This window comes from Globicephala melas, chromosome X, assembly GCF_963455315.2.
Source record: "Globicephala melas chromosome X, mGloMel1.2, whole genome shotgun sequence".
Classification (NCBI taxonomy): domain Eukaryota; kingdom Metazoa; phylum Chordata; class Mammalia; order Artiodactyla; family Delphinidae; genus Globicephala; species Globicephala melas.
Window position 1 is genome coordinate 858285 of NC_083335.1, and position 23991 is coordinate 882275.

General features: G+C 40.6%; 1 protein-coding gene across 1 annotated transcript in view; it reads right to left on the minus strand.

The window, feature by feature from the left end:
* Positions 1-22070, minus strand: part of LOC115849210 (phosphatidylinositol-binding clathrin assembly protein-like) — a 41057-nt gene extending 18987 nt beyond the window's left edge. The window contains exons 1-11 of the mRNA XM_070044747.1: positions 22013-22070; positions 21786-21928; positions 18582-18657; positions 17565-17667; positions 17307-17400; positions 17075-17186; positions 16079-16185; positions 15315-15356; positions 7277-7356; positions 2450-2583; positions 2308-2338 (exon numbers count right to left, since the gene is read on the minus strand). Coding sequence (XP_069900848.1) covers positions 2308-2338; positions 2450-2583; positions 7277-7356; positions 15315-15356; positions 16079-16185; positions 17075-17186; positions 17307-17400; positions 17565-17667; positions 18582-18657; positions 21786-21928; positions 22013-22070 — 980 coding nt within the window. The remainder of the gene's footprint in view (positions 1-2307; positions 2339-2449; positions 2584-7276; positions 7357-15314; positions 15357-16078; positions 16186-17074; positions 17187-17306; positions 17401-17564; positions 17668-18581; positions 18658-21785; positions 21929-22012) is intronic.
* Between the last annotated feature and the right edge of the window lie 1921 nt (positions 22071-23991).

The window sequence follows — 23991 nt, forward strand, 5'->3', positions numbered from 1 at the left end:
GATGCCAGGCACCATCCTTGGTGCTTGGAATATATAAAACAGATGAAACTATTTGCTTTCATGGAGCTTGTGATCTAGTGGAAATAATAACTTTCTCAAGTAGAAAGACTGAGTTATTATGTGTAAAATACTTAGAATGAACAGTATGTCTCAGAGTAAACAATAAATGTTAGCACCAAATAACATGTCATTTTGATTTTTTCCAGGAAACATCTCCCCTGGAGCTCTACATCCTTCGGTTCCATTCTAACTGGCTGCTGTACAAGTAAATATAACTTCCATTGTTCTTATACTGCAAATTCCCTCCACCTCTCACTTAAGTAGAGTACTCTGTTTCCCTGAATCCCATGTGCTCCTCTTTCTTAGTTTACTTCTCTGTTTTGTTGGAGCACACCTTGTAGGATCTTCCTAAGCAAAGGTGCATGGCAGGTAATTTTTTTTAAGATTTTGGGTGTCTGGAAACTCTATCCCTTGTATTTCCTCGAGAGCTTGTCTCAGTACAGAATTCCATCCATGTAGTAGCTCAGGCCAAAAACCTAAGCACCATCCCTTGGTCCCGCTGTTCTCCTCACCTCTGACAGCAACTGCTATCAACTCTACCCCAGAACATGTGCCAGGTGCATCCGCTTTCCATTATGCCTAACCTCTACTACTACCATGCCAGACAGGGCGTTTCATATGGCACACTCAAAAAGAAAAGGAACACTCTGTACAGGTAGTGGAATTTTTTAATATATTCCTGGATTTTATTTGTGAATATTTTATTTAGAATTCTGACATCTATAATGAATATATGAGCCTAGTCAGCACTTTCTTCTATCTTTACTGGGCTTTCATATTAAGGTCATGTCACTTCATACACTGAATTGGAGATCTTCCTTTTTTTCTACATAGCCTGGAATTGAAATTTCCTATTCTTTAAGGATAGATAAAGCTCTACTCTATGTGGCAATTGGTCTATGCATGTTTCTGTTTCTTCTTGGATGAATTTTGTCATTATATTTTGCTTGGAAATCATCAATTTCCTTTAGATTTTCAAATATGTTGTTACCAAACAGCTGCACAAAGTATTCACTTATAGTTACTTTAATCTCTCCTACGTCTGTGGTTACGTCAGCTCTCTTATTCCTCATGTTGTATACTTTTACATTCTCTTTTCGGTTGAATCAGAGGACCTCATTTTATTGGACTTTAAAGAAATAAGTTCCAAATTTATTTTTCTTTGCAATTTTATTAATTTAAGCTTTTATCTTCATAAATTTTATCTTCCTAATATATTTTTGTTAACTTATACCTATCTTCTTAAGACAAAACTAAATTCTTGTTAATTTATCTTTTTTAACAATGATGAAACTTTTTCTGTTCAGCTTTCACAGTGCCCCATTAGCTTTGGTATGAAGTTCTCTTTTTCATTACCTTTAGATAGTTAACTTTCCTTTTGATTTCCTCTTTGGCAAAAGGATGATATTTTTGAATTTATAAGTAGTTAAGATGTTCATGGTCAACTTTTCATTAAGTAGTTATAATTTTATTGGATTATGAGAGAATGTAGCCCATAAAATTGTTTAGGAGTTTTTACAGGTTTTCTTTGTGATTGCTTTGAAGAAAATGAACATTCTGTGTGTGTGTGTGTACACTTAGGTTTATTATTTATTTATTATGTATTATTTAAATTCCTCTGTGTCCTTTCTTGTTTTGTCTACTAAATTTGTCCAACGATGAAAGAGGTGGTTTGAAACTGCCCATTTTAACTGTACTTTTCTCAAGTTCTCCATGCATTTCTAATAGTTTTCACTTTATGTATTCACCTTTGTGCATAAACTGTTAAGACTGTTGTATCTCCCCCTAAATAGTGTCTTATTCTGTTCACTGCTTTTAACCTTACATTCTACATTATTTGTCGTTAATATTGCTTCGGCCTTCCTTTGGTTTCCACTTGCCTGGGTTTTTTTTGTTTGTTTTGGGGTTTTTTTTGGCTGAAAATGTAGGGAAGCACTCACTGAAGTAACATTGATTACCTTACGATGCTGAGGCACTCCAACTGGTAGTTTCATTGTCTTTGTTTAATAAAATAAAAAATTATTACTCATTTAATACAGTTTATATCATAAAGTAAGAAAAGAACCAAGAATACAAAGAACTATGAGGAATGCCAACATTTAAGATGTGCTTAGAAAAACATCCTTCAGATGAACCATGAAGGGTTAAACCTACGTTAAAAATAACTCTTTTCAGGTATGAGTCTCATCCGTCCCTTCCTCTAACATGTATTTATTGGCTGTCTTTTTTAAATAATAAAAAACTTACCTGTTGACTGGGCTTTCTCCAAAGTCAAGATCTGTTTTGTAAAACAAACACAAATTTTACATTATTTTTATATAAATACTTTTTCTTAAAATGCATTTAAAAAATATATATCTCAAATATTAAATTAAAAATAGATGCTTACTTCTTACAGGGCTAACCAGTGAGCCATCCAGGTTGTTTGCTATAACACTTCTTCCACTTTGCTGTCTGGCTGCAATACACTTGGGGACTTGTGAAGGCAATGCCAGTTGTAACATATCACATAGAGGAAACAATCTGAAAATAAGAGACAGAATCAGATGAAAACCTAAACCAAATTTCTATCAATACAGTAATTATATATATATATATATATATATATACACACACACATATATGTACCTTCCCATTACAAAGCAACAGGACTTCAATTTATTAGGTTAATTGGTATAAATAAGGTCGTTTAAAATGATTAATTAAATAAATTTTAATTGAGCACTTGTGTGCTAGACACTGTACTAGGTGCTAAAGATACAGTTGTGAACAAAGAAGATAAAAATCTCTGCCTTCATTTAGCTTACGTTCTATTGGAGACAGAAGATAAGCAAGACAAATAAAGTACATAATATGTTAGATCGTGATACGTGCTAAGGAAAAAATATCAGGGAAAGGATTATGATATGCTGGTGGGAGAGTGGGCACTTAAATGCTAGACAGGAAAGGCTCACTGAGAAGGGAACTTTTAAGTAAAGAGCTGAAGCATGTAAAGGAGTGAACTGTGTGGATCCAGCAGAAGGAACAGCATGCACAAAGGTCCTGAGGAAAGAGTGTGCTTGGTGTGTTTGAAGAACACGGAGGAGGCCATGGAGGGGTTCGTAAGGAATTGTAAAGACCTTGGTCCGCCCAACTGTTTTACTCTTCCAGCTCCAGCCTTTTCTCTAGTACTCTCCTCTCCTGGCACCCGTCCTCTAGCTCAGTCCTCTGTCCCACCCACCTTCCTCATTCCTTCACACTGGTCCTAGTCACATTCTTCCTAGAAGAAATGAGTTGCTATTTGCCATTAACCGAGGTGGGGAAAACCACGGATAAAGCAGGTCTGGGGTCAAGTATCAAAAGCTTAGTTTTGGACACACTGAGTTTTGGAACCCTACTAGACATTCAAGTGCTACCACGGAATAGACACTTGGATATACAACCCTTGAGTTCAGGAGGTATGGCTGGAGCTGGAGATAATAATTTGGGAGTTCTTATCATGTAAATGGTATTTAAGGCCATGAGCTTGGATGAGGTCATCTAGGAAATGCGTGCATATAGATAAAGAAGAGAAATGAGGACGAATCCGTGGGAAACAGTCTAAAAAGTAGCCAAGAGTTAGATAAGAAGAAAACCAAGATGCAAACTGAAGAAAGCATGTCAAAGAAGAGGGAGTGATGAACCATGCCCAGTAAGATGAAGACTGATGAAATTATCATCGGATTTGCAACCTAGAGGTCACTGGTGACTTTGACTAAAGCAAACGGGAAATGTTAGCACACCTTTCTTAGTAACTGTAAGAACAAGCAGAGAAAATAATCAATGAAGATATAGAGGATTTGAGCAACAGAATTAAAAACCTCAAAAGGATACAGTTTTCAATGGCACATGAAACTTCTACCAAAAAAAAAAAAAAGGTTATATGCTAGGCCATGAAGGAAGTATCAACAAATTCCAAAGGACTGAAATACAGAGAAGGTTCTCGACACAGTGCAAGTAAGCACTATGTCAACAACAAAACTCAATAACAAAAGAAAAAGATAATTAGAAGGCCCCCATATACATGAAATTTTAAAAATACACTTCTAAGCAATACATGGGTCAGGTCCTGTTCTAAGCACTCTACATTTCTATTGACTCATTTATCCTGACAGCAACCTTCTGAGGATAAGCAAGCGGAGGCACAGAGAGGTTAAGTGATCTACCCAAAGTCACACAGTCCATGAATGGTAGAGTGAAAATTAAAGTCAAGTATTCTGGTTCCATGGCCAGTATTTTTAAATCACAGTGATTGAAGATAAAAAGTGGTTTCAGCTGCCCACAGGATTCTTCAACACAACTGGCTCAAGCAATGACTATTAGGCAACCTAGGCTAAGTCCTCAGGACAGCATGCGCAGACATCACCAGAAGCCAGTTTTGGGCTGTTGGGAACCAGGCCCAGAGGCCTTTATAACACCATAATAGTACTTCCCCTCCTCCCCCTCTACCCTACTTGGGATTCACATTCACATCAGACTGAATCCACAGCATGTCAACCACTACATTTAACCTTATAATGATTCCCAAACCACAGGGCCTCAGAAAAACAGTCCTTTTGGAAATGAAGCAAATGTACAGTTTTTGCTATACATACTGTTTTAAACAAAGGACTTATGTTCATCATAGTTTTGGTCAAACTCACCGATCGAAAATGCAGAAAGTGTGTCCATTGAGAAAATATGCACAAAAGAAAAAAACATTTTTTTTTTTTTTTTTTGCGGTACGCGGGCCTCTCACTGTCGTGGCCTCTCCCGTTGCGGAGCACAGGCTCCGGACGCGCAGGCTCCGCGGCATGTGGGATCTTCCCGGACTGGGGCACGAACCCGCGTCCCCTGCATCGGCAGGCGGACTCTCAACCACTGCGCCACCAGGGAAGCCCCAGAAAAAAACATTTAAAATAGATAAAGTTTAAGTCTTCAAGTTAAATTAAGAGCAAACAAATTCTAAGACATATAACCCTATGATAGTATAGCTCATTATTACAGGGATTTTCGTCTAGCATAGAGGGTCAAGTAACATCACTGAATCAAAATCAACCATTAAAAAACAGAATATGGCTGATTTTGAGCAGTTGCACGCCAGGAAATGTATAACAGCCAGCTCCCCAGGAAAAGGCCTGTTTTATACTGTTTGTCCATTTTTGTGGTATACATACTTCCATCATAGCCAATTTCAAGTTGCCAATGTGTCATCAACCAGCTTTCAAATTTCCTGACTAAGAGGCAAACTAACCTTAGGAGCTTACCAAGGACTTCCCTGGTAAGCACGACAAGGTCTGTACACAGACATTACTCCGGATTTATGTATGTCTTATTTTTTTTTGGTAAAATTTATCTTTTAAGTAGTAATTATTTGCACACTTTATTCATTTCTCAGATACCCTTCCAGAAGTATTCTTCAAGAAATGAAATAAACATATATATTCTTTCTTTTTGTTTTGAAAAAGAAAAAGTGGTAGCATACTATGCACTGTTTCCCACCTTGCTCATTTTCTATCTAACAATACACGTTGGAGACCATTCCATTCTGGTACATTAAAACAAGACTCTTATGAAGAGTCATTTTGTTATTACAATGTTGTAATGTTCAATATGTCATTTCACAACTATGAACATATATATGGGATAAATTCCTAGAAATGAAGTTGCTGGGTCAAAGACTGCTTTAGGAAGAGGCAGCAGACATAGTAGGTGGTTAGGAAATGTAAGAATTAAAGGTTCTAATCCTGCCCTCAATTATCACATACAATAGTGTTATATTAGCTTCAAGCCAAGCTCTGCTTGCTGAAGCTTTCACAACTGGACAATTTGGGATGGAGGGAATCAATGCATGCTGCACACTGAAGAGATCACAAGAAAGATGAATAGAGTCACATATATCCTACCCAGCTGAGCCTGCATTGCTTTCATTCACTCATCTATCCATCCACCTATCAATCTATCCATCCAACTATATACTAACTACACATCCATCTATGATAAAGAGATAATTAAGAAATAGTCAACAGGGCTTCCCTGGTGGTACAGTGGTTAAGAATCCGCCTGCCAATGCAGGGGACACGGGTTCAAGCCCTGGTCTGGGAAGATCCCACATGCTGCAGAGCAACTAAGTCCGTGCGCCACAGCTACTGAGCCTGCGCTCTGGAGCCCGTGTGCCACAACTACTGAAGCCCATGTGCCACAACTACTGAGCCCGTGTGCCACAACTACTGAAGCCCACGCACCTAGGGCCCATACAGCCCAACAAGAGAAGCCACCACAATGAGAAGCCCGTGCACCGCAACGAAGGCCCAACGCAGCCAAAAATAAATAAAATAAATAAATTTATTTAAAAAAAGAAATAGTTAACAGACTTGGCTAGTAGAGATTGATCATATAAATCAATTACAATCAACATAACCGTAAAAAGTGGAGTGAACGAATAATACATGACCCTTATAGAAATTTTCACAATACTGAAAAGTACAAACAGAAAACTGAAATCAACCATAATTTTTCCACTCAGAAATAGCTAATGTGAACATTTTTGAAGTGATATACCTCAAAGTTTATATTATTCAATTTGTGTATGTGTGCACATATAGAGGAGTATGTGTATGTGGGTATGTGTATATGTATGCATACACACACATTCATCTTGAATGTTACTATGCACAACAGTTATTCTCACTAGGGGAGTCCCTAAGGGAAGAAATCAAATTCTTCAAAGAGGGGTTATTCAAGTGCCAACTCCTGACTTTGAGAATCACTCAGTATAACAAAAGATGTTCCTTTGGGAAGCAGACCATGCTGTGAAGCGTATGGAATCCCACAAAAGACTGAAATACTCTATCCCATACTATCATTTAAAATGGCTGTATAGGCTTCCCTGGTGGCGCAGTGGTTGAGAGTCCGCCTGCCGATGCAGGGGACGCGGGTTCGTGCCCCGGTCTGGGAAGATCCCACATGCCGCGGAGCGGCTGGGCCCGTGGGCCATGGCCGCTGAGCCTGCGCGTCCGGAGCCTGTGCTCTGCAGTGGGAGAGGCCATAGCAGTGACAGGCCCGCGTACCGCAAAAAAAAAAAAACAAAAAATGGTTGTATAGCATTCCACCATATTCAAAGCCCGTAATTTATTCAGTCACTGTGATGTTGCTAAAATGAGAGAAATTATTTAGATGAAAACAGAATTAACCTATATTAAGACATTTATCAACTTACCTATAAGCGGGTAAAACGTCAATTTTCTCTTCCAAAGAAGCTAAATGCTGTTTTAGTGCTTCAAGTAAACTGCAGGGTACCTAAAAATAAAGTTATTAGGAAAAAAGTTGTTTTTTGACGATAGATAGTTCTTAGCAAATTCATACTCTCCTATATCATAAAAAGATTTTGAAAAATATTAAGACACCTGTATAGCAAATGATTAAAGCTAAATAATTGCTAGAAGTAAATTCATTATTAAAAGTAGCATCTTGGTATCAAATCACATTTTCAAACTATACTTTTACATACATTTTTAAAAAAACAATAAAAGAGCATCTTAAAATGATCAATGGGCTGCTAAAATATGTATTTCCTTTGGAGAAGACATTGGGCTTAAAATCATTCATTACTTATGGTTCCTTCATGAGTCACCAGATTACTGAATAAATTTAAGTAAGACATTAAGCCTACTGGGGAAGAGGGAGAGAGAATCTCACTCACGGTCTCTGATCTCTCCTGAAATGTCACCTCCTCAACTGGGATTTCCTTGGCTATCCTAGATAAAATAGTACCTACCAACAGTCTCTTTACCCTCACTAAGTTTTCTTTTTCTTCATGGCAATTATCTTCCCTGAGATTATAGGTTTCTTTCCGTGTATGTTTATTATCCGTCTCCTTGCAATAAAATATAAAACTCCACGAAGACAGAGATTTTGTCTGTTTTGTTCACTGTAGACTGGAGCTTCCCAGGTCATGAAGCCTGCAACTAGGTTGTTTGTTTTTGCTTGTGGCTCCAGTCTACAGGTCTGGCAGAGGAGAGGTATCAAATAATCAAACAAATAAATGTAAAATGAAAGTTGTGAAAAGTACTGTGAAAGAGAGGTGCATGATAGGTAGTGTTTAAGTAAGTGAACGTGACCAAGTCAGGGACGTCAGAGAAGTAAGCACTCCTGAACAAAGTAACAACTGAGCTGAGAGCTGAAGGATATCCAGGAGAAAAGTAGGATACTAGGAGAGGAATGAGCATGGCAGGAGGGCATATGGCACAGGCCACGAGTAAAGGTGAACCATGTTGCTAAGGGGAGCGTGGAGGAGATGAAGCTGGGAGGGATTCGACGATGCAAGACCTTAAAATCAACGCAATGTTGTGGAGTTTGGACTTTAACTTGAGAATACCGGATGACTTTGAAGTGAGGAGTGATCTGTATTTTGGCAGTTCTCAGATCAGCATTCTGGTTGCATTGCGTAAAAGAAACAGCAGGGGGCAGATATATGGGGAAGCGAAAGGATCCGAGTTGAAGCTAGGATGATGGTGTGGTGGCAAAGACGGACACAGATGCTGCTGAGCTAGCAGCTGGAGAAGGGTTTAATGAAGGAACTGTTCACAGAGGTGTGGACAGGGCTGAGGGACCATTCTGAGAGGAAAAGGGAGTGCTATGAATGACAATAATGGCACAAGAGGTATACACACTCAGAGAAGCCTGGATACCACTCAGTGTAGACGGGCTGCCGGGCTGAGGCATCCAAGCAGAAATCTGCTCAGAGGGATTTCCTGCTGGACCACATATGAGGACCAGGAGAAGATCTCCCTAGGGACGCCTCTTGACCACGTGGGCACCCTGAACACAGAGGAATTGGAGAATCTGTTCCTTGCCAGAGCTCACAGGCCCCTCAGCAGCAGGGAGACCAGGAAGTCTGGAGTCCAGAGTGAGCTTCAAAGGTTCAAACATACTAGACGGGAGAGAGGGGTGGAGGGACCCCAAGATGATCAGGGGACTCCCAGCATCACCAGGGCAAACACACAGAGCATTTTTCGTTCATTCATTCAGTCACTCAATAAATATATAACAAAATAATAAATAAATAGAAGTTGTCACTACTTGCACAATGTTGGTTGGCAACATTCTTTTTCATCCCATGTGCTTTCAGATAATTCACCGACAGCTATAAATTTGTGGCAATGCTGTCACCCGTGATTAGCAGAACCCCGCTCAGAACGACCGAAAACTTAAAAGGCCCCCAAACGGTGCTTCCCAGCGAAAGGGTAGGCGTGAGGCTGTCAGAGCTCTTTCGTGAGGCACACAGTGGCCCTCCGCCCACCCAAACTGCGGCTATGCTAAGGCGAAGCTGGTACCCAGCAGGGTGGAACCATCTGGTAGGTCCCCGAGTTTGTGCCCCAGGAGCTCTGATGAGGGGTGTGGCCCAGAGACGTAGGTTTGAACGGCTCTGGTGAAAAATAAAAGTGCATCGAATGGCAGACAGAGCAGACGCCGCTATGCGAGTTTCTGGGAGTCGCACTCAACACGAACGGCAGGCGACGGTGGAAAGAAGAGGCATAGACACAGGTAGACACACCAGACAGCCACTTGCAGAAGGAAGCCCTGTGAGCCCTAGACAGTGTTGAAACCAAGGAGGAAGGACAAGCCCAGGAAAGGAGGGAGACGCCCCTTCAGAAGACACAAGGCTTTGGCCGAGCCTGAAAATGGTGAGCCGGCACCTAACAGTTCAGCAGCTCTTGCTCCACATGAAGATTGTTGCAAGCACGAGAGAAACTGGCCAAGCGACAGTCAGATGTCCCCTAGAGCTCCGGCCACAGGTGCTGAGCACTGAAGGAGTCCAAGGCCAAGATGCCAAGCCCAGGTCAACTGATGCTCCTCTGGGCCCCCATGACAGCCAAGCTGTGGTTCTCAGCACAGGAACCCTTCCCAGCTTCACCACCTCAAGGAAGTGAGGTCTCTTTTGCTGGAACTCAGGGGCTAGGAGTGTACCTCATTCATTATAGCTCCTTCTTCCTGGTAGGGGTCAGGCCTGTGTCTGTGAATGAATGTTGATTGAAATCCACCAATGACAGTGCCTTTGAGCAATGAAATTCCATCTTCTCCCCTACTAATCCAGATAGTCTCATTTTCTCTCGGCCTGGTTATCTGAATTCTCATTCAGGAAGCTGTGTGTTATTTCATCCAACAATGGTTCCTGTTGTGGACCACTCTGTGGGGTTCAATGTCTGTGCACAAAATAGGTCCCTTTCATACCTATCTGTACGTGAAAGAATGCTTGTGAGGACACATTTCTTTCCTTGAAATATATTTTTTAACATCTTTATTGGAGTATAATTGCTTTACAATGGTGTGTTAGTTTCTGCTTTATAACAAAGTGAATCAGTTATACATATACATATATCCCCATTTCTCTTCCCTCTTGCGTCTCCCTCCCTCCCACCCTCCCTATCACACCCCTCTAGGTGGTCACAAAGCACTGAGCTGATCTCCCTGTGCTATGCGGCTGCTTCCCACTAGCTATCTATTTTACGTTTGGTAGTGTACTTATGTCCATGCCACTCTCTCGCTTTGTCACAGCTTACCCTTCCCCCTCCCCATATCCTCAAGTCCGTTCTCTAGTAGGTCTGTGTCTTTATTCCTGCCTTCCCCTAGGTTCTTCATGACCTTTTTTTTTCTTAAATTCCATATATATGTGTTAGCATACGGTATTTGTCTTTCTCTTTCTGACTTACTTCACTCTGTATGACAGACTCTAGGTCTATCCACCTCATTACAAATAGCTCAATTTCGTTTCTTTTTATGGCTGAGTAATTCCTCCCAAGTTTGATTGGTCTCAGCACTACCACCACTAGCCGTCTACAGCCATTATTAGGTCTGCAATTTACAAGTGGCTCATGCAGCTCAACATTAAAAAAACAAACACCCCAATCCAAAAATGGGCAGAAGACCTAAACAGACATTTCTCCAAAGAAGATATACAGATTGCCAACAAACATGAAAGAATGCTCAGCATCATTAATCATTAGAGAAATGCAAATCAAAACTACAATGAGATATCATCTCACACCAGTCAGAATGGCCATCACCAAAAAATATACAAACAATAAATGCTGGAGAGGGTGTGGAGAAAAGGGAACACTCCTGCACTGCTGGTGGGAATGTGAATTGGTACGGCCACTATGGAGAACAGTATGGACGTTCCTTAAAAAACTAAAAATAGAACTACCATACGACCCAGCAATCCCACTACTGGGCATATACCCTGAGAAAACCATAATTCAAAAAGAGTCATGTACCACAATGTTCATTGAAGCTCTGTTCACAATAGCCGGGACACGGAAGCAACTGAACTGTCCATCAACAGATGAATGGATAAAGAAGGTGTGGAAAAAAGAAAAAAAAAGAAGATGTGGCACATATATACAATGGAATATTACTCAGCCATAAAAAGGGACGAAACTGAGTTATTTGTCGTGAGGTGGATGGACCTTGAGACTGTCATACAGAGTGAAGTAAGTCAGAAAGAGAAAAACAAATACCGTATGCTAACACATATATATGGAATCTTAAAAAAAAATGGTCATGAAGAACCTAGGGGTAAGACGGGAATAAAGATGTAGTCCTTGAAAGGTTTTTGACAAGACATCAGACAGAAACTCTCTCCTTCTCTGCCACCAAACCCAAGATTTATTTGCAGCTGCAACTACCTTCTCCTCCCAACCTCCTCTACCCTCTCATCTGAGGCCACTGCTGGATGCACCGTGTTCTGGATCCCAAATCCTCTCAATTTCCTCCCCCCACAGCATCACCCTCTCTCTCTTTACGGACTTCTCCCCACGCCCCCCTGACTACTCCCCATTCCTCCAGTCCCAACCAAGGCAGGTCTGCCACACCACAGTCAGGCACTGGGAAAGAGTAAAAGCCCTGACTCATGGGATGGGGAGATCCAGGGGGTGGCTGTAAACGTCCTGAGTCTCCCCTGTTGGAGACGATATGGAGACCTCTACTCCACCCACCTTCCTACCATCCAGTCAAAACAGTAAAAATAAACAAGATCACCTCCTAGGAAGATGGCGGCAATCAGTGCCAATCTTAAAGATAAAAAGGATGCAGGGGTGATGGTCCCCACCCTATCTCCATATAATTCACCAGTATGGCCCCCAAACCAGTCAGGCCCTGGAGAGTGACATACTACAGCATAATCAATCAAGTAGTAACCCAACTGCAGCCACTATAGTCTCTCTGGTAGAGGTGGGTTAATGTAGTCTCAGGAGCATGGTATGTGGCTAACAGTCTGGTGAATGCTCTGCTTCCCATTGCCATCTAAAGTGTGGATCAGTAAGGGTTTGTAGGCACGTGGAATGGGCAATGCTATACATTTATACTCTGACCCAGGCCGTGTTAACTCTCTCAACCCATATGTCAGAATATGGTCAGAAGAAGTCTAGACCATCTGGTCACCCCTCATAAATCGCATTGATCCACTTCTGTTCATGATCTTCACGCTAAATGGATCAGATGAACAGGGAGGTGCCAGTACACTGGAGACCTTGGAAAGTTATATGCACTCCAGAGGATAGGAGGTAAACCCTACAAACATTCAGGAGCCTTCTGTAACAGTAAAATTTTTAGGGTTTCAGTGGCCAGGGATCTACCAGAAAATCCCACTGAAAACAGAAGACAAACGGTTGCACCTTGCACATCTCATCCCAAAAAAGGAAACACGACTATTGGTAGATCTCTTTGGGTTCTGGATACCAAGGAAGACTGCTTTGGCCCATATTCCAAGTGATCTAAAGTGGCCTGCCATATTAGTTTGGGCCCAGAGCAGGTCCAGGCTGGGCCAGCAACCCCTGCTGCTCAAGCCCTATGATACACCTGGGATGGAGTGCAGGCTGCCAGACCCTCGCTTAATCCTCACCTGCTGCATGGCCACCTCTGCCTCACATCACACCCACTGGGGAAAGAAAAAGCCTAAGTTCATTTGATTCCCACAACTCTGCCTTGACGTAGACAATATTATCACACCCACTCTGCATTTGCATAGACGAGGGATGGAAAATGGAAATGAGTTGCTTGAGATTACACACCTGAAAGGTAGGCAAGGTGGCCTCAAGCCTAAGTTCATTATTCCCAATAGTCTGCTGTTTCCACCAATCAGTTCTGTCCATTTAAAAGGCATGCTGGCATATCATCACCTTATCTTTGATAAAGGAGGCAAGAAGAAACAATGGAGAAAAGACAGCCTCTTCCATAAGTGGTGCTGGGAAAACTGGACAGCTACATGTAAAAGAATGAAATTAGAGCGCTCCCTAACACCATACACAAAAATAAACTCAAAATGGACTAAAGACCTAAATGTAAGGCCAGACACTATCAAACTCTTAGAGGAAAACATAGGCAGAACACTCTGTGACATAAATCACAGCAAGATCCTTTTTGACCAACCTTCTAGAGAAATGGAAATAAAACCAAAAATAAACAAATGGGACCTAATGAAACTTAAAAGCTTTTGCACAGCAAAGGAAACCATAAACATGACGAAAAGACAACCCTCAGAATGGGAGAAAATATTTGCAAATGAAGCAACTGACAAAGGATTAATCTCCAAAGTTTACAAGTAGCTCATACAGCTCAATATCAAAAGAAAGAAACAACCCAATCCAAAAATGGGCGGAAGACCTAAATAGACATTTCTCCAAAGAAGATATACAGATTGCCAACAAACATGAAAGAATGCTCAACATCATTAATCATTAGAGAAATGCAAATAAAAAGTACAATGAGATGTCATCTCACAGCGGTTAGAATGGCCATCATCAAAAAATCTAGAAACGATAAATGCTGGAGAGGGTGTGGAGAAAAGGGAACCCTCTTGCACTGTTGGTGGGAATGTAAATTGATACAGCCACTATGGAGAACAGTATGGACGTTCCTTAAAAAACTACAAATAGAACTACCATACAATCCAGCAATCCCACTACTGGGCATATACCCTGAGAAAACCATAATTCAAAAAGAGTCATGTACCACAATGTTCATTGCAGCTCTATTCACAATAGCTAGGACATGGAAGCAACCTAAGTGTCCATGAACAGATGAATGGTAAAGAAGATGTGGCACATAGATACAATGGAATATTACTCAGCCATAAAAAGAAATGAAATTGAGTTATTTGTAGTGAGGTGGATGGACCCAGAGTGAAGTAAGTCAGAAAGAGAAAAACAAATACCGTATGCTAACACATATATAGAGAATCTAAAAAAAATAAAAGAAAGGTCATGAAGAACCGAGGGGCAAGACGGGAATACGATGCAGACCTACTAGAGAATGGACTTGAGGACACGGGGAGTGGGAAGGGTAAGCTGGGACAAAGTGAGAGAGTGGCATGGACATATATACACTACCAAGCGTAAAACAGATAGCTAGTGGGAAGCAGCCGCATAGCATAGGGAGATCAGCTCGGTGCTTTGTGACCAGCTAGAAGGGTGGGATAGGGAGGGTGGGAGGGAGGGAGACGCGAGAGGGAAGAGATATGGGGATATATGTATATGTATAACTGATTCACTTTGTTATAAAGCAGAAACTAACACACCATTGTAAAGCAATTATACTCCAATAAAAATATTTTTAAAAAAATAAAAGATAAAAATAAAAAGCATGCTGGAGTTGTTAGACTATGAGTCGCCACTTAGCTCTCAGAGGGGAATGCCGTCTTTTACGAGACCTACAGCTCACAGACCTGTTCAGAAGATACAAGCCTATGTATATATAAGTATAAATATAAATGTTACTCTTGGGAAAATGAAAATACACATGTAAGTGTATGGAAAATGATTGAGTCTCAGATGATGATTAATATAATAAACACAACATAAAAACAGAAAGTCACTTACGGACTTCCCTGGTGGCACAGTGGTTAAGAATCTGCCTGCCAATGCAGGGGACACAGGTTCGAGCTCTGGTCCAGGAAGATCCCACATGCCGCAGAGCAACTAAGCCCGTGCACCACAACTACTGAGCCTGTGCTCTAGAGCCCGTGAGCCACAACTATTTAGCCCGCGCACCATAACTACTGAAGCCCACACATTAGAGCCTGTGCTCCACAACAAGAGAAGCCACCGCGATGAGAAGCCCACACACCGCAACGTCGAGTAGCCCCTGCTCGCCGCAACTAGAGAAAGCCCGTGCACAGCGACGGAGACCCAACGCAGCCAAAAATCAATTAATTAATTAAATAAAAAAGTCACTTAAACACAGATGAGAGATATACTGACCTGATTAATATATGGAATGTCATTCTGGTCAATTCCAACTTGCTGAAATCACAAAAAAAGGGGAAAAAAGAAAACATTACAGCCAGGAGTGTTAACAAAGAAAAGTAAGTGTGAGACCAATTTGTACACTAAAGAGAAAATACTCCAAGAGCATGAATGCCTTGCTGGGCTGGTACACACCCTGATCAAGAAAAACATCAGGCTAACGTATACCTTGCACACTTAAGCATAAACTTATATTTGTTCTTAGGATAAAATTAAAAAAGAAAGGACTCACCAGATGTTGAACCTTTGCTGTTTTGGGAAGAGCTAACCTGCATTTTGGATATCATACAAATGTGTTCTAATTTTTCAAGTAGTCAGAATCAGCTATTAGGGCAAACATGCAGCTCGCCTCATATATTTCCTTCTCTCACTGATCACAGACCTGTTCTACCTATTATCCGGTGTCTTAAAAGACTCATGTCATATATCTTTTGGCCTGGTTTTAGAGTTGTTTCTGGTGGGAGGGTAAGCTTGGTATCAGTTATCCTCACGGCCACAAACAGAAATCCTTGTAAGATTGTTTTTGCCCACAAGCGCATTGGAAGGTACATTTGAAGTACCTAATTCTAGCTTCTAGCTGTACTGTTTACAAAATAGTTTAAACTACCAATTTCTGTGTGTTTGTGTGGCATGGTGGTGGGTAGATGTATAGTTATACAGGATACTAAACTAATACAGAAAACAGCACAAAAGCCTCGTATACAAATAGATTTCTGTACCTCTGCAACTTTCAGGAACTGTACAAATTTGGTCATTCTTCCAAGGAAGTTGATGTAAATATCCAAACTTTCCTTGCATTGGTTCTTCCTCATGTAAAAATACTTGCCTAAAAATAGAAAAATAAATTACAACAAAGGAGCTAATATCGTAGCAATTCCAAGTTTCACTCCATTCTGATGATTCTGTGTTAAGTTGATTATGGATATGATTTTAACTTGTTGAAAACAACTACAGTTTTAATCCAGTTATTTTCTGCTTTAAGAAGCAACAACACTGCTCATATAAGTATAATCAACAGATTTTTATAGAGGAACTACTGCATGCTGAACAGTGGTGTTGGTAATATGTGTGGCATTTAATATAATTTAGATAGTTTAATTTCTACAACTTCTAGTCTGGAGTCTTTTTGATTAACATCAAGCTCTGACGGTCTCTGATGGAAGGGGCTGTGTTTTCTACCCTTTATAACTCTACAAATGTATTAGGCACTTCTTCAGTATACGAAATACCTCAAATTCTCATCAACGAAGTTTGGAGAACCCTTCCTATGAAATGAATCACTCATTAGGGCTAAATGATGACTGAAATTTCCTGAAAAGCCTAAGAAACATACGCTTGTATATGATCAAAGCAATTACTTATATTATAGGCTATATCTTAGGAAAGTCAGAACTGTATTATCTGACCTTGGTGGAGTGGGACTTAGTGTGTAATGTATAAATATGGCGACCCATGTTGATTTCCTGATAAGTTTCCCAGAAATATCAGTTAGCACTTGTATACAAACTGAAAACTTCTGTGGCTGATTAGCCAATTATTTTTAAGAAAAAAAGGAATATGATGTCTCATTATTTAAAAATACGTATGACCCTGCAAGGATCTTCTATTTTGAAGCTAAAACACATATGAGTCTAAATGTAGAGATAAAAGATTTTTACAAATAAATTATTTTTACCAGTTTATTTTTTAAAAGTAATGCCTATTCTTTAGCTTACCTAGCAGATTAAGGATCCCCTCATTATAGGCTGCAAAGAGGCGAAGAGCATCCTTAAAGAGGAGCATGAAAGCAGCATATATTATACCATTAGTTATTTCGTCAGGATTTGCCTGGAAATTAAATAAAAGAGTAATCAATTACCACCACAATTTTAAAAACTTCCCTCTCCCACCTACAGGTAAACAATGCTGTTTACCAATATTTTTCAAAGGGACTTATAAGGCTCTTACATTAACATTAAGCAGAGCAGTGAACTGAGTCTGAATAACTGGAAGAGTGTTCAGCAGCTCTCTACTGTTCATAGTTCTCATCACACCGTTCGTCCTGTGAAACATAAAAGAAACTCATAGCAGCAGTAATAATAATTGAGTTTGAGAAGCACTGTGACATTGGCATCTTGAAATAAAGCTGTGTTTTTGACAAACTACATATCAGAGCACATATGTATTTCAGTACTTCTTGCTTACAAACCAATGATATTTACCTACCCTCTCTTGGCTTTGCTGATGTCACATGCAATCAGTCTGTATGCGAGTGACTTTTCATTCAAGTACCTGCTATATCGTCTGATGAAGGATGACATAGTATAGCCTAAAAATGAAATATTTTTATTATTTCCAGTTTCACCAATGTTAACCATTTACCATAGATGTGAATAAATGCAAGGAGTTGCCATATAACTCAACAATATCTTTGAAGCACAAAGACTAGAATGGCTTATTAATCATCTGGTACAACATTCCTCAAACTTTCTCTTAAAGATTATTTTTTATTTCCTCAAAGTCTTGATATCACCTCATGATGTAGTATTGATGGGGACATTATTGAACAGGGGAAATAACTGAACTTTATTAGTTCCTTTCACATTTCCAAGGAAACTACTGTAAATTCTTAGCATTTTCCTGACACTCCCTATCCCATTGGTACCATCCCTCCCCCACCCTCCTTCCACTCAACAAATGACCTTGACCCTACTTAATAGACAAAATGGAGAGAGACAGGCCATGATAGAAACTCAGCTCCTCACTAGTCAACCTCCAAACATGCCTCGATTCATTTATTCAATTCATTTTTTCATTCAACAATTGTTCAGTGCTTCCTATGATCTGGGCACTGTCCTAGATGCTGGAGGTTCAGTAGTGAACAAAACAGACAAAAATCCATGCCTTCATAGATCTTACACTCTCAATGGTGATTGATAGACAACCAAAAGAAAAGGAAAACACAGAGATGGTTAGGTGCTGAGAAGTGGAAAGAATAAAACTCAGGCAGAGAAAGGAGACTGACCCAGGAAAGCCTCACTGAGTAAAGGCTTGCATATTGTGTTATTCTCAGTAACTACTCAAATATGTGTTGTATGAATGAATTTAGAGATTATTTTCCATCATAAAATGTACACATCACATCATTCATAATTCAGAACGATTTTTCTTTAACCACGGAAGGTTTTCAGAACATTTCCCTCCTTGCCACAAAGAAATATTTCCATCAAAGAATCATCTTACCTTCTGTGACACTTTTATCCAGGAAGTTGTATAAAATGAACAAAGAGTTTCTAGATGCAAGATGTTGGATAAATCGCTACGAAACAAATGTGCCAAATTCTAAAATTAGTTTCTGTCCACAAAGAGAGTTCACTCATGATTTTGTCATTGTGAATGCATACTTAACATAATTCTATCATACAGCTTCCATCTATTTCAGGAGCATTGATTAAGGCGAGCACCATCACAGCCTGGGCTAGCCAACTTAAGGATATGCAATGCTGCCTAGTCTGCTTATATACCCACTAAATAAATGAGGGGTTAAACATGAAAGCTAATGTGAATACACACTTTTCACCCATGACTTTCTATCTAGCCATTTCTCCCTTTTTGAATTTTGAGGAATTTGAAATACAGTTGACCCTTGAACAACTCGGGGGTTAGGGGCGCCAACCCACCATGCAGTTGAAAATCCACATATAATTTATAGTCAGCTCTCTGTAGATGCTGTACCTCTGTAACCATGATTCCACGTCCATGATTCAACCAACCACAGATACTGTAGTGCTATAGTATTTACTATGGAAAAAAGCCACATACAAGTGACCCGTGCAGTTCAAACCCATGATGTTCAAGGGTCAACTGTAATTATAGAATTATTTTAATAATTGATGTTAAATTATTTAATAATTAATAGAAAAATAAAACAATAATCTGGTACATCTGTGTACCCCACTACCCATAAATGACAACTGCTAACTTTTGGACATATCTACTTCAAGTCTATTTTTAAAATAAGAGGAATAAAGTCTTACAGGTAAAGTTAAAAGTGCCCTTTGCCCCATCCCCAAGTTCAATTTCCTTCTCCTACCTGGAATTAACCATTATCATAATTTTAATGTATTACCTTTACAGCCTATTTTCTTTATAGCTTCATATATATTTGTTCTGTGGACAAATATTAACTGTGAATTTTAAAAATTTATATAAATGATATTGGACTCTACTAGCATTGTTTTTGAGATCTAGCCTTGTTGGTAAACATCCTATTAGTATTTCATTGTATAAACACACTTCATTTTAGTTATCTGTTGCCCACTGATGGAAATTCAGGTGATTTCCAACTTTTAATTATTATAAACATGCTATGAGAAGTGTATGCTGGGTCACTGGGCATTTTCAATTTTATTAAACATGTCTCAAGGCACTCCTCTCCAACCCTTCACTCAGCATCAGACACAGAAGTCCACAGAGTTGTTCATAGTATTCCTTTATCATCCTCTTAATATCTGTGGAATCTGTTGTGATGTTACTTCTCTCATTCCTGATATGGAAATGTATGGATGGCATCCACAGGGTATGTGAGTTCCCATTTCCTCAGGGTCCCAGCTCTTGATACTGTCACGCATTTTATTTATTTTATAAACTTATTTATTTTATTTTATTTTATTTTGGCTGTGTTGGGTCTCCGTTGCTATGCGCAGGCTTTCTCTAGTCGTGGCGAGCAGGGGATACTCTTTGTTGCAGCGCGCGGGCTTCTCATTGCAGTGGCTTCTCTTGCTGTGGAGCACGGGCTCTAGGCACGCGAGCTTCAGCAGTTGTGGTGCATGGGCTCAGTAGTTGTGGCGCACAGACTCTAGAGTGTGTGGCGCACGGGCTTATTTGCTCCGCGGCATGTGGGATCTTCCCAGACCAGGGCTCGAGCCCGTGTCCCCTGCATTGGCAGGTGGATTCTTAACCACTGCGCCACCAGGGGAGTCCTGTCACACATTTTAAATTGTGCTTATCTGAGTATGTTTTCAGATGGTTATCAGCCACTCTGGTTTCCTTTTCTATGTACCGTCTGTTCATTTCTTTTGCTCATTATTCCAGTGTACTGCTTTTTTCTTACTGATAATGTAGTCCGAATATCAATCTTTTGTCTGTAGTATATGTGCTGCAAACATCTTATTGCAACTTTATGGTGTCTTCCCTACTCAAATGTCATAAGCAGGGCTTCCCTGGTGGTGCAGTGGTTGAGAATCTGCCTGCTAATGCAGGGGACACAGGTTCGAGCCCTGGTCTGGGAGGATCCCACATGCTGCAGAGCAACTAGGCCCATGAGCCACAACTACTGAGCCTGTGCGTCTGGAGCCCGTGCTCCGCAACAAGAGGCCGCGATAGTGAGAGGCCCATGCACTGCGATGAAGAGTGGTCCCCGCTTGCCACAACTAGAGAAAGCCCTCGCAGAGAAACGAAGACCCAACACAGCAAAAATAAATAATAAAATTAATTAATAAACTCCTACTCCCAACATCTTCTTTAAAAAATAAAATGTCATAAGCATATTCTCCTACATTTTCTTCAATTTTAAATTTAGATTTTTGCATTTATAGATATTTCATTCATGTGGAATTTATTTTTATATGGAGTAATATAAAGATCTCATTCTATTTTTTCCATAGGGATGTTATTTGTACCAAAAGGCTTTATTTTAAATTGCATACTTTCCCCCACGTTTTTAGTGCCAGCAAGCTCCCATATAAGTACAGTTCTACTTCTGATCTATTACATTCCCTTTATATATATATGTTTATTTTTACCAATACCATACTGTGTAATCACTGTTGCTTCTTAATAAGTTTCAAACCGCAATCAATTTCTAAATCTTATTTTTTTAATGCAAAGGTTACTGAGACAAAAGTTAATTTAAAGTAGAAAATAATAAGTAATTTAATGTTGTAGAACATTTCAGTTGTTCTGTAAAACACAAAAAGTGTGTGTGGGGAGAGCTCTTGAGGTGATGCTGTAATAACTCTGCTTTACTTTACCTGGTAAAGTAAAGCAGTTATGCAGCAATACATTTTTGAGGGTTTTCTCTTTTTTTGGTCTAAATCATCTAAAGAATTGAGAGAAATAGCCACTCTATTATCCACTTTATTATCCAGTGGTTAAAATAATATACTTTAAATACGATTGCAAAGATATATTCATAAGTAAGAATGGAAAAATTTGTTTTTTAATATCTACCGCTACGTACTTCCCCCACTTGTCACTAATGAAAGCAAAAGAGGTAGGATAAAACCCGATAACCATCTTTAAAATAAAAGAGAGCATCAGTTTTCTCCATTTAAAACAAATGTAGTAAGCCCTTGACAAACTAAGCATATTCAGCAACTGTGTACTGAAAGTCCTTTGTCATAAAAGTAAGGAAATGACTAGCCTTTGAATAGATGCCATGCTCACCTCATTTCCATGCACCATAAGGTGATGCACAGTAATCAGGGCTTTGAACACCACCACCCAGCTGCTGCTCCCAGTTTTCTCATAAAGAATATCAGCCAGATGTTCCACACTCCTATTTGTTCCATTTATGTACTGGATTAGAGCTAAATTAGAGACAGTGACGAGCATTAAAATACAGACTGAGAAATAACTTTCAGAACCAAAACTGGTAACTTTAACTTAAATACAGATGCAATCAAATCTCAGAGAAGTGACAAAGGGAATAATCCAAAACATTTTCTTCATTACGAGTACTACAATTTGTACTGACATGTTACATGATATTTAATGCCGTCCTAAGGTACATGAGGAACTGGTAAAGAGTTAGATGCTCGGAGTTAAAGAGGCCAGTGGTTGTGTTCCAGACTCAATCAAAGGCTCCCCGCCACCCCACCCGAAGTGCACTGCGGGGGTCGTGGTGGGGGAGGGGCGTGGGGGGCGTGGGGGAGGGGCGTGGGGGAGGGGCTGGGAGGCCGCAAGCCGCAGCCGTTAGAGGTGCGGAGACGGCGCCGTAGCGGGGCCTACTCACCTGACAGGTGTTTCGGCCCGGGCTCGGAGGGCTCGTCGGTGGTCGCTCTGAGGGCAGCCTTGGATGCGGACGACCCCATGCGTGCGTCGCCAGCCGCCAGCTACGAGGGTAATGGCCACGAAGGCTGGCCCCTCCTCTTCTGGACCGGCGGACTGATCCGGGACCAGCGCGGCGGACGACGAAACGGGCGCGTGACGTAACGGAAGAAAGGCCTGGCCCCGCAGGTGGTGTTCGCCAGGCAACTCTGTCCTCGTGCCGCCGGACGCACGCCTGCATAATTATGATGTGAGACGTGACGTCACAAGGCGCCGGGGCCAGAGAAGCGGGTTCAGGGGACAGGATCCCACGTGGGACGGAGCATCTGGGGGGCGGGGCGCTAACGCAGACCCTTGGCATGGTAGACGCTCAGTAAGAAAATAACCACTATTGAATGAATATCATGAGAAAGAGGGACATGTTGGGGACTCCAGGTGAAAGATCTCGAGATCTTCAGGTCTTGGGAAGTCAAGCGGTCCTGTGATAGTGCTTTGGAAATCCTTGACGTGGCCTCGTCAGGGAGGCTTCCGTCACGTGTGATGGGAACTGTATGCTGCCCGAGTCCATGTCCTGCAACCCTTCACCCAGCATCACATACCGAAGTCCATAGACTTGTTCATACTATTCCTTTTATCCCTGGAATCTGCAGTGACGTTACTTCTCTCTTTCCTGGTACTGTTAATGTATGTCTTCTCTCTCTCTCTTTTTTTTTTCTTGGTATATCTGGCTAGACAGTCATCAATTTTATTGATCCTCTCAAAGAACCACCTTTTGCTTTCACTGATTTTCTCTATATTCTCTTTTCTATGTCACTGATTTCTGCTCGTATCTATCTATATTATTCCATTGCTTTTACTTGCTTGCAGTTTATTTTGCTCTTCACTTTCTGGTTTCTTAAGGACATTAGCTTAACTTATTTAAGATTCTTCTTTTATTATATAGGACTTTAGGGTTAAGTACTGCTTTTGTTGTTGTCAAAGAACATGTTTCTTATTATTTAAATCTTCTAATTTTGTTGAGATTTATTTTATAGAACAGAATATATGCTCTAAAAGGTAAATCTTCTGTGTACCCTTGAAAACCACGTATTTTTCTACTGTTCGATGCAGTGTTCCATTACATGTGTATTACTGTTATTGATATTGTATCACCAGTGACTGAGACTCTGTTCATTTGCATTTTTTTCTTTTTCTTTTTTTTTTTTTTTTTGCAGTACGTGGGCCTCTCACTGTTGTGGCCTCTTCCATTGAGGAGCACAGGCTCCGGATGCGCCGGCTCAGTGGCCATGGCTCACGGGCCCAGCCGCTCCGCGGCATGTGGGATCTTCCCGGACCGGGGCACGAACCCGTGTCCCCTGCATCGGCAGGCGGACTCTCAACCACTGCGCCACCAGGGAAGCCCCATTTGCATTTTTAACAGCCTTTTTCCCCCCTGCACTTTACGTTGCAGACTTTCTTTTGCTATGTTGTCAAGTTCACTGATCTTTTCTTTTGCAGATTATCTTCTCTTAATCCCATTTAGGATGGTTTGCATTTTCAGTAAGGTATTTTTCATCTCTAGAATTTACATTTGACTCTTTTTATCTTTCAATGCTCTCCTCAT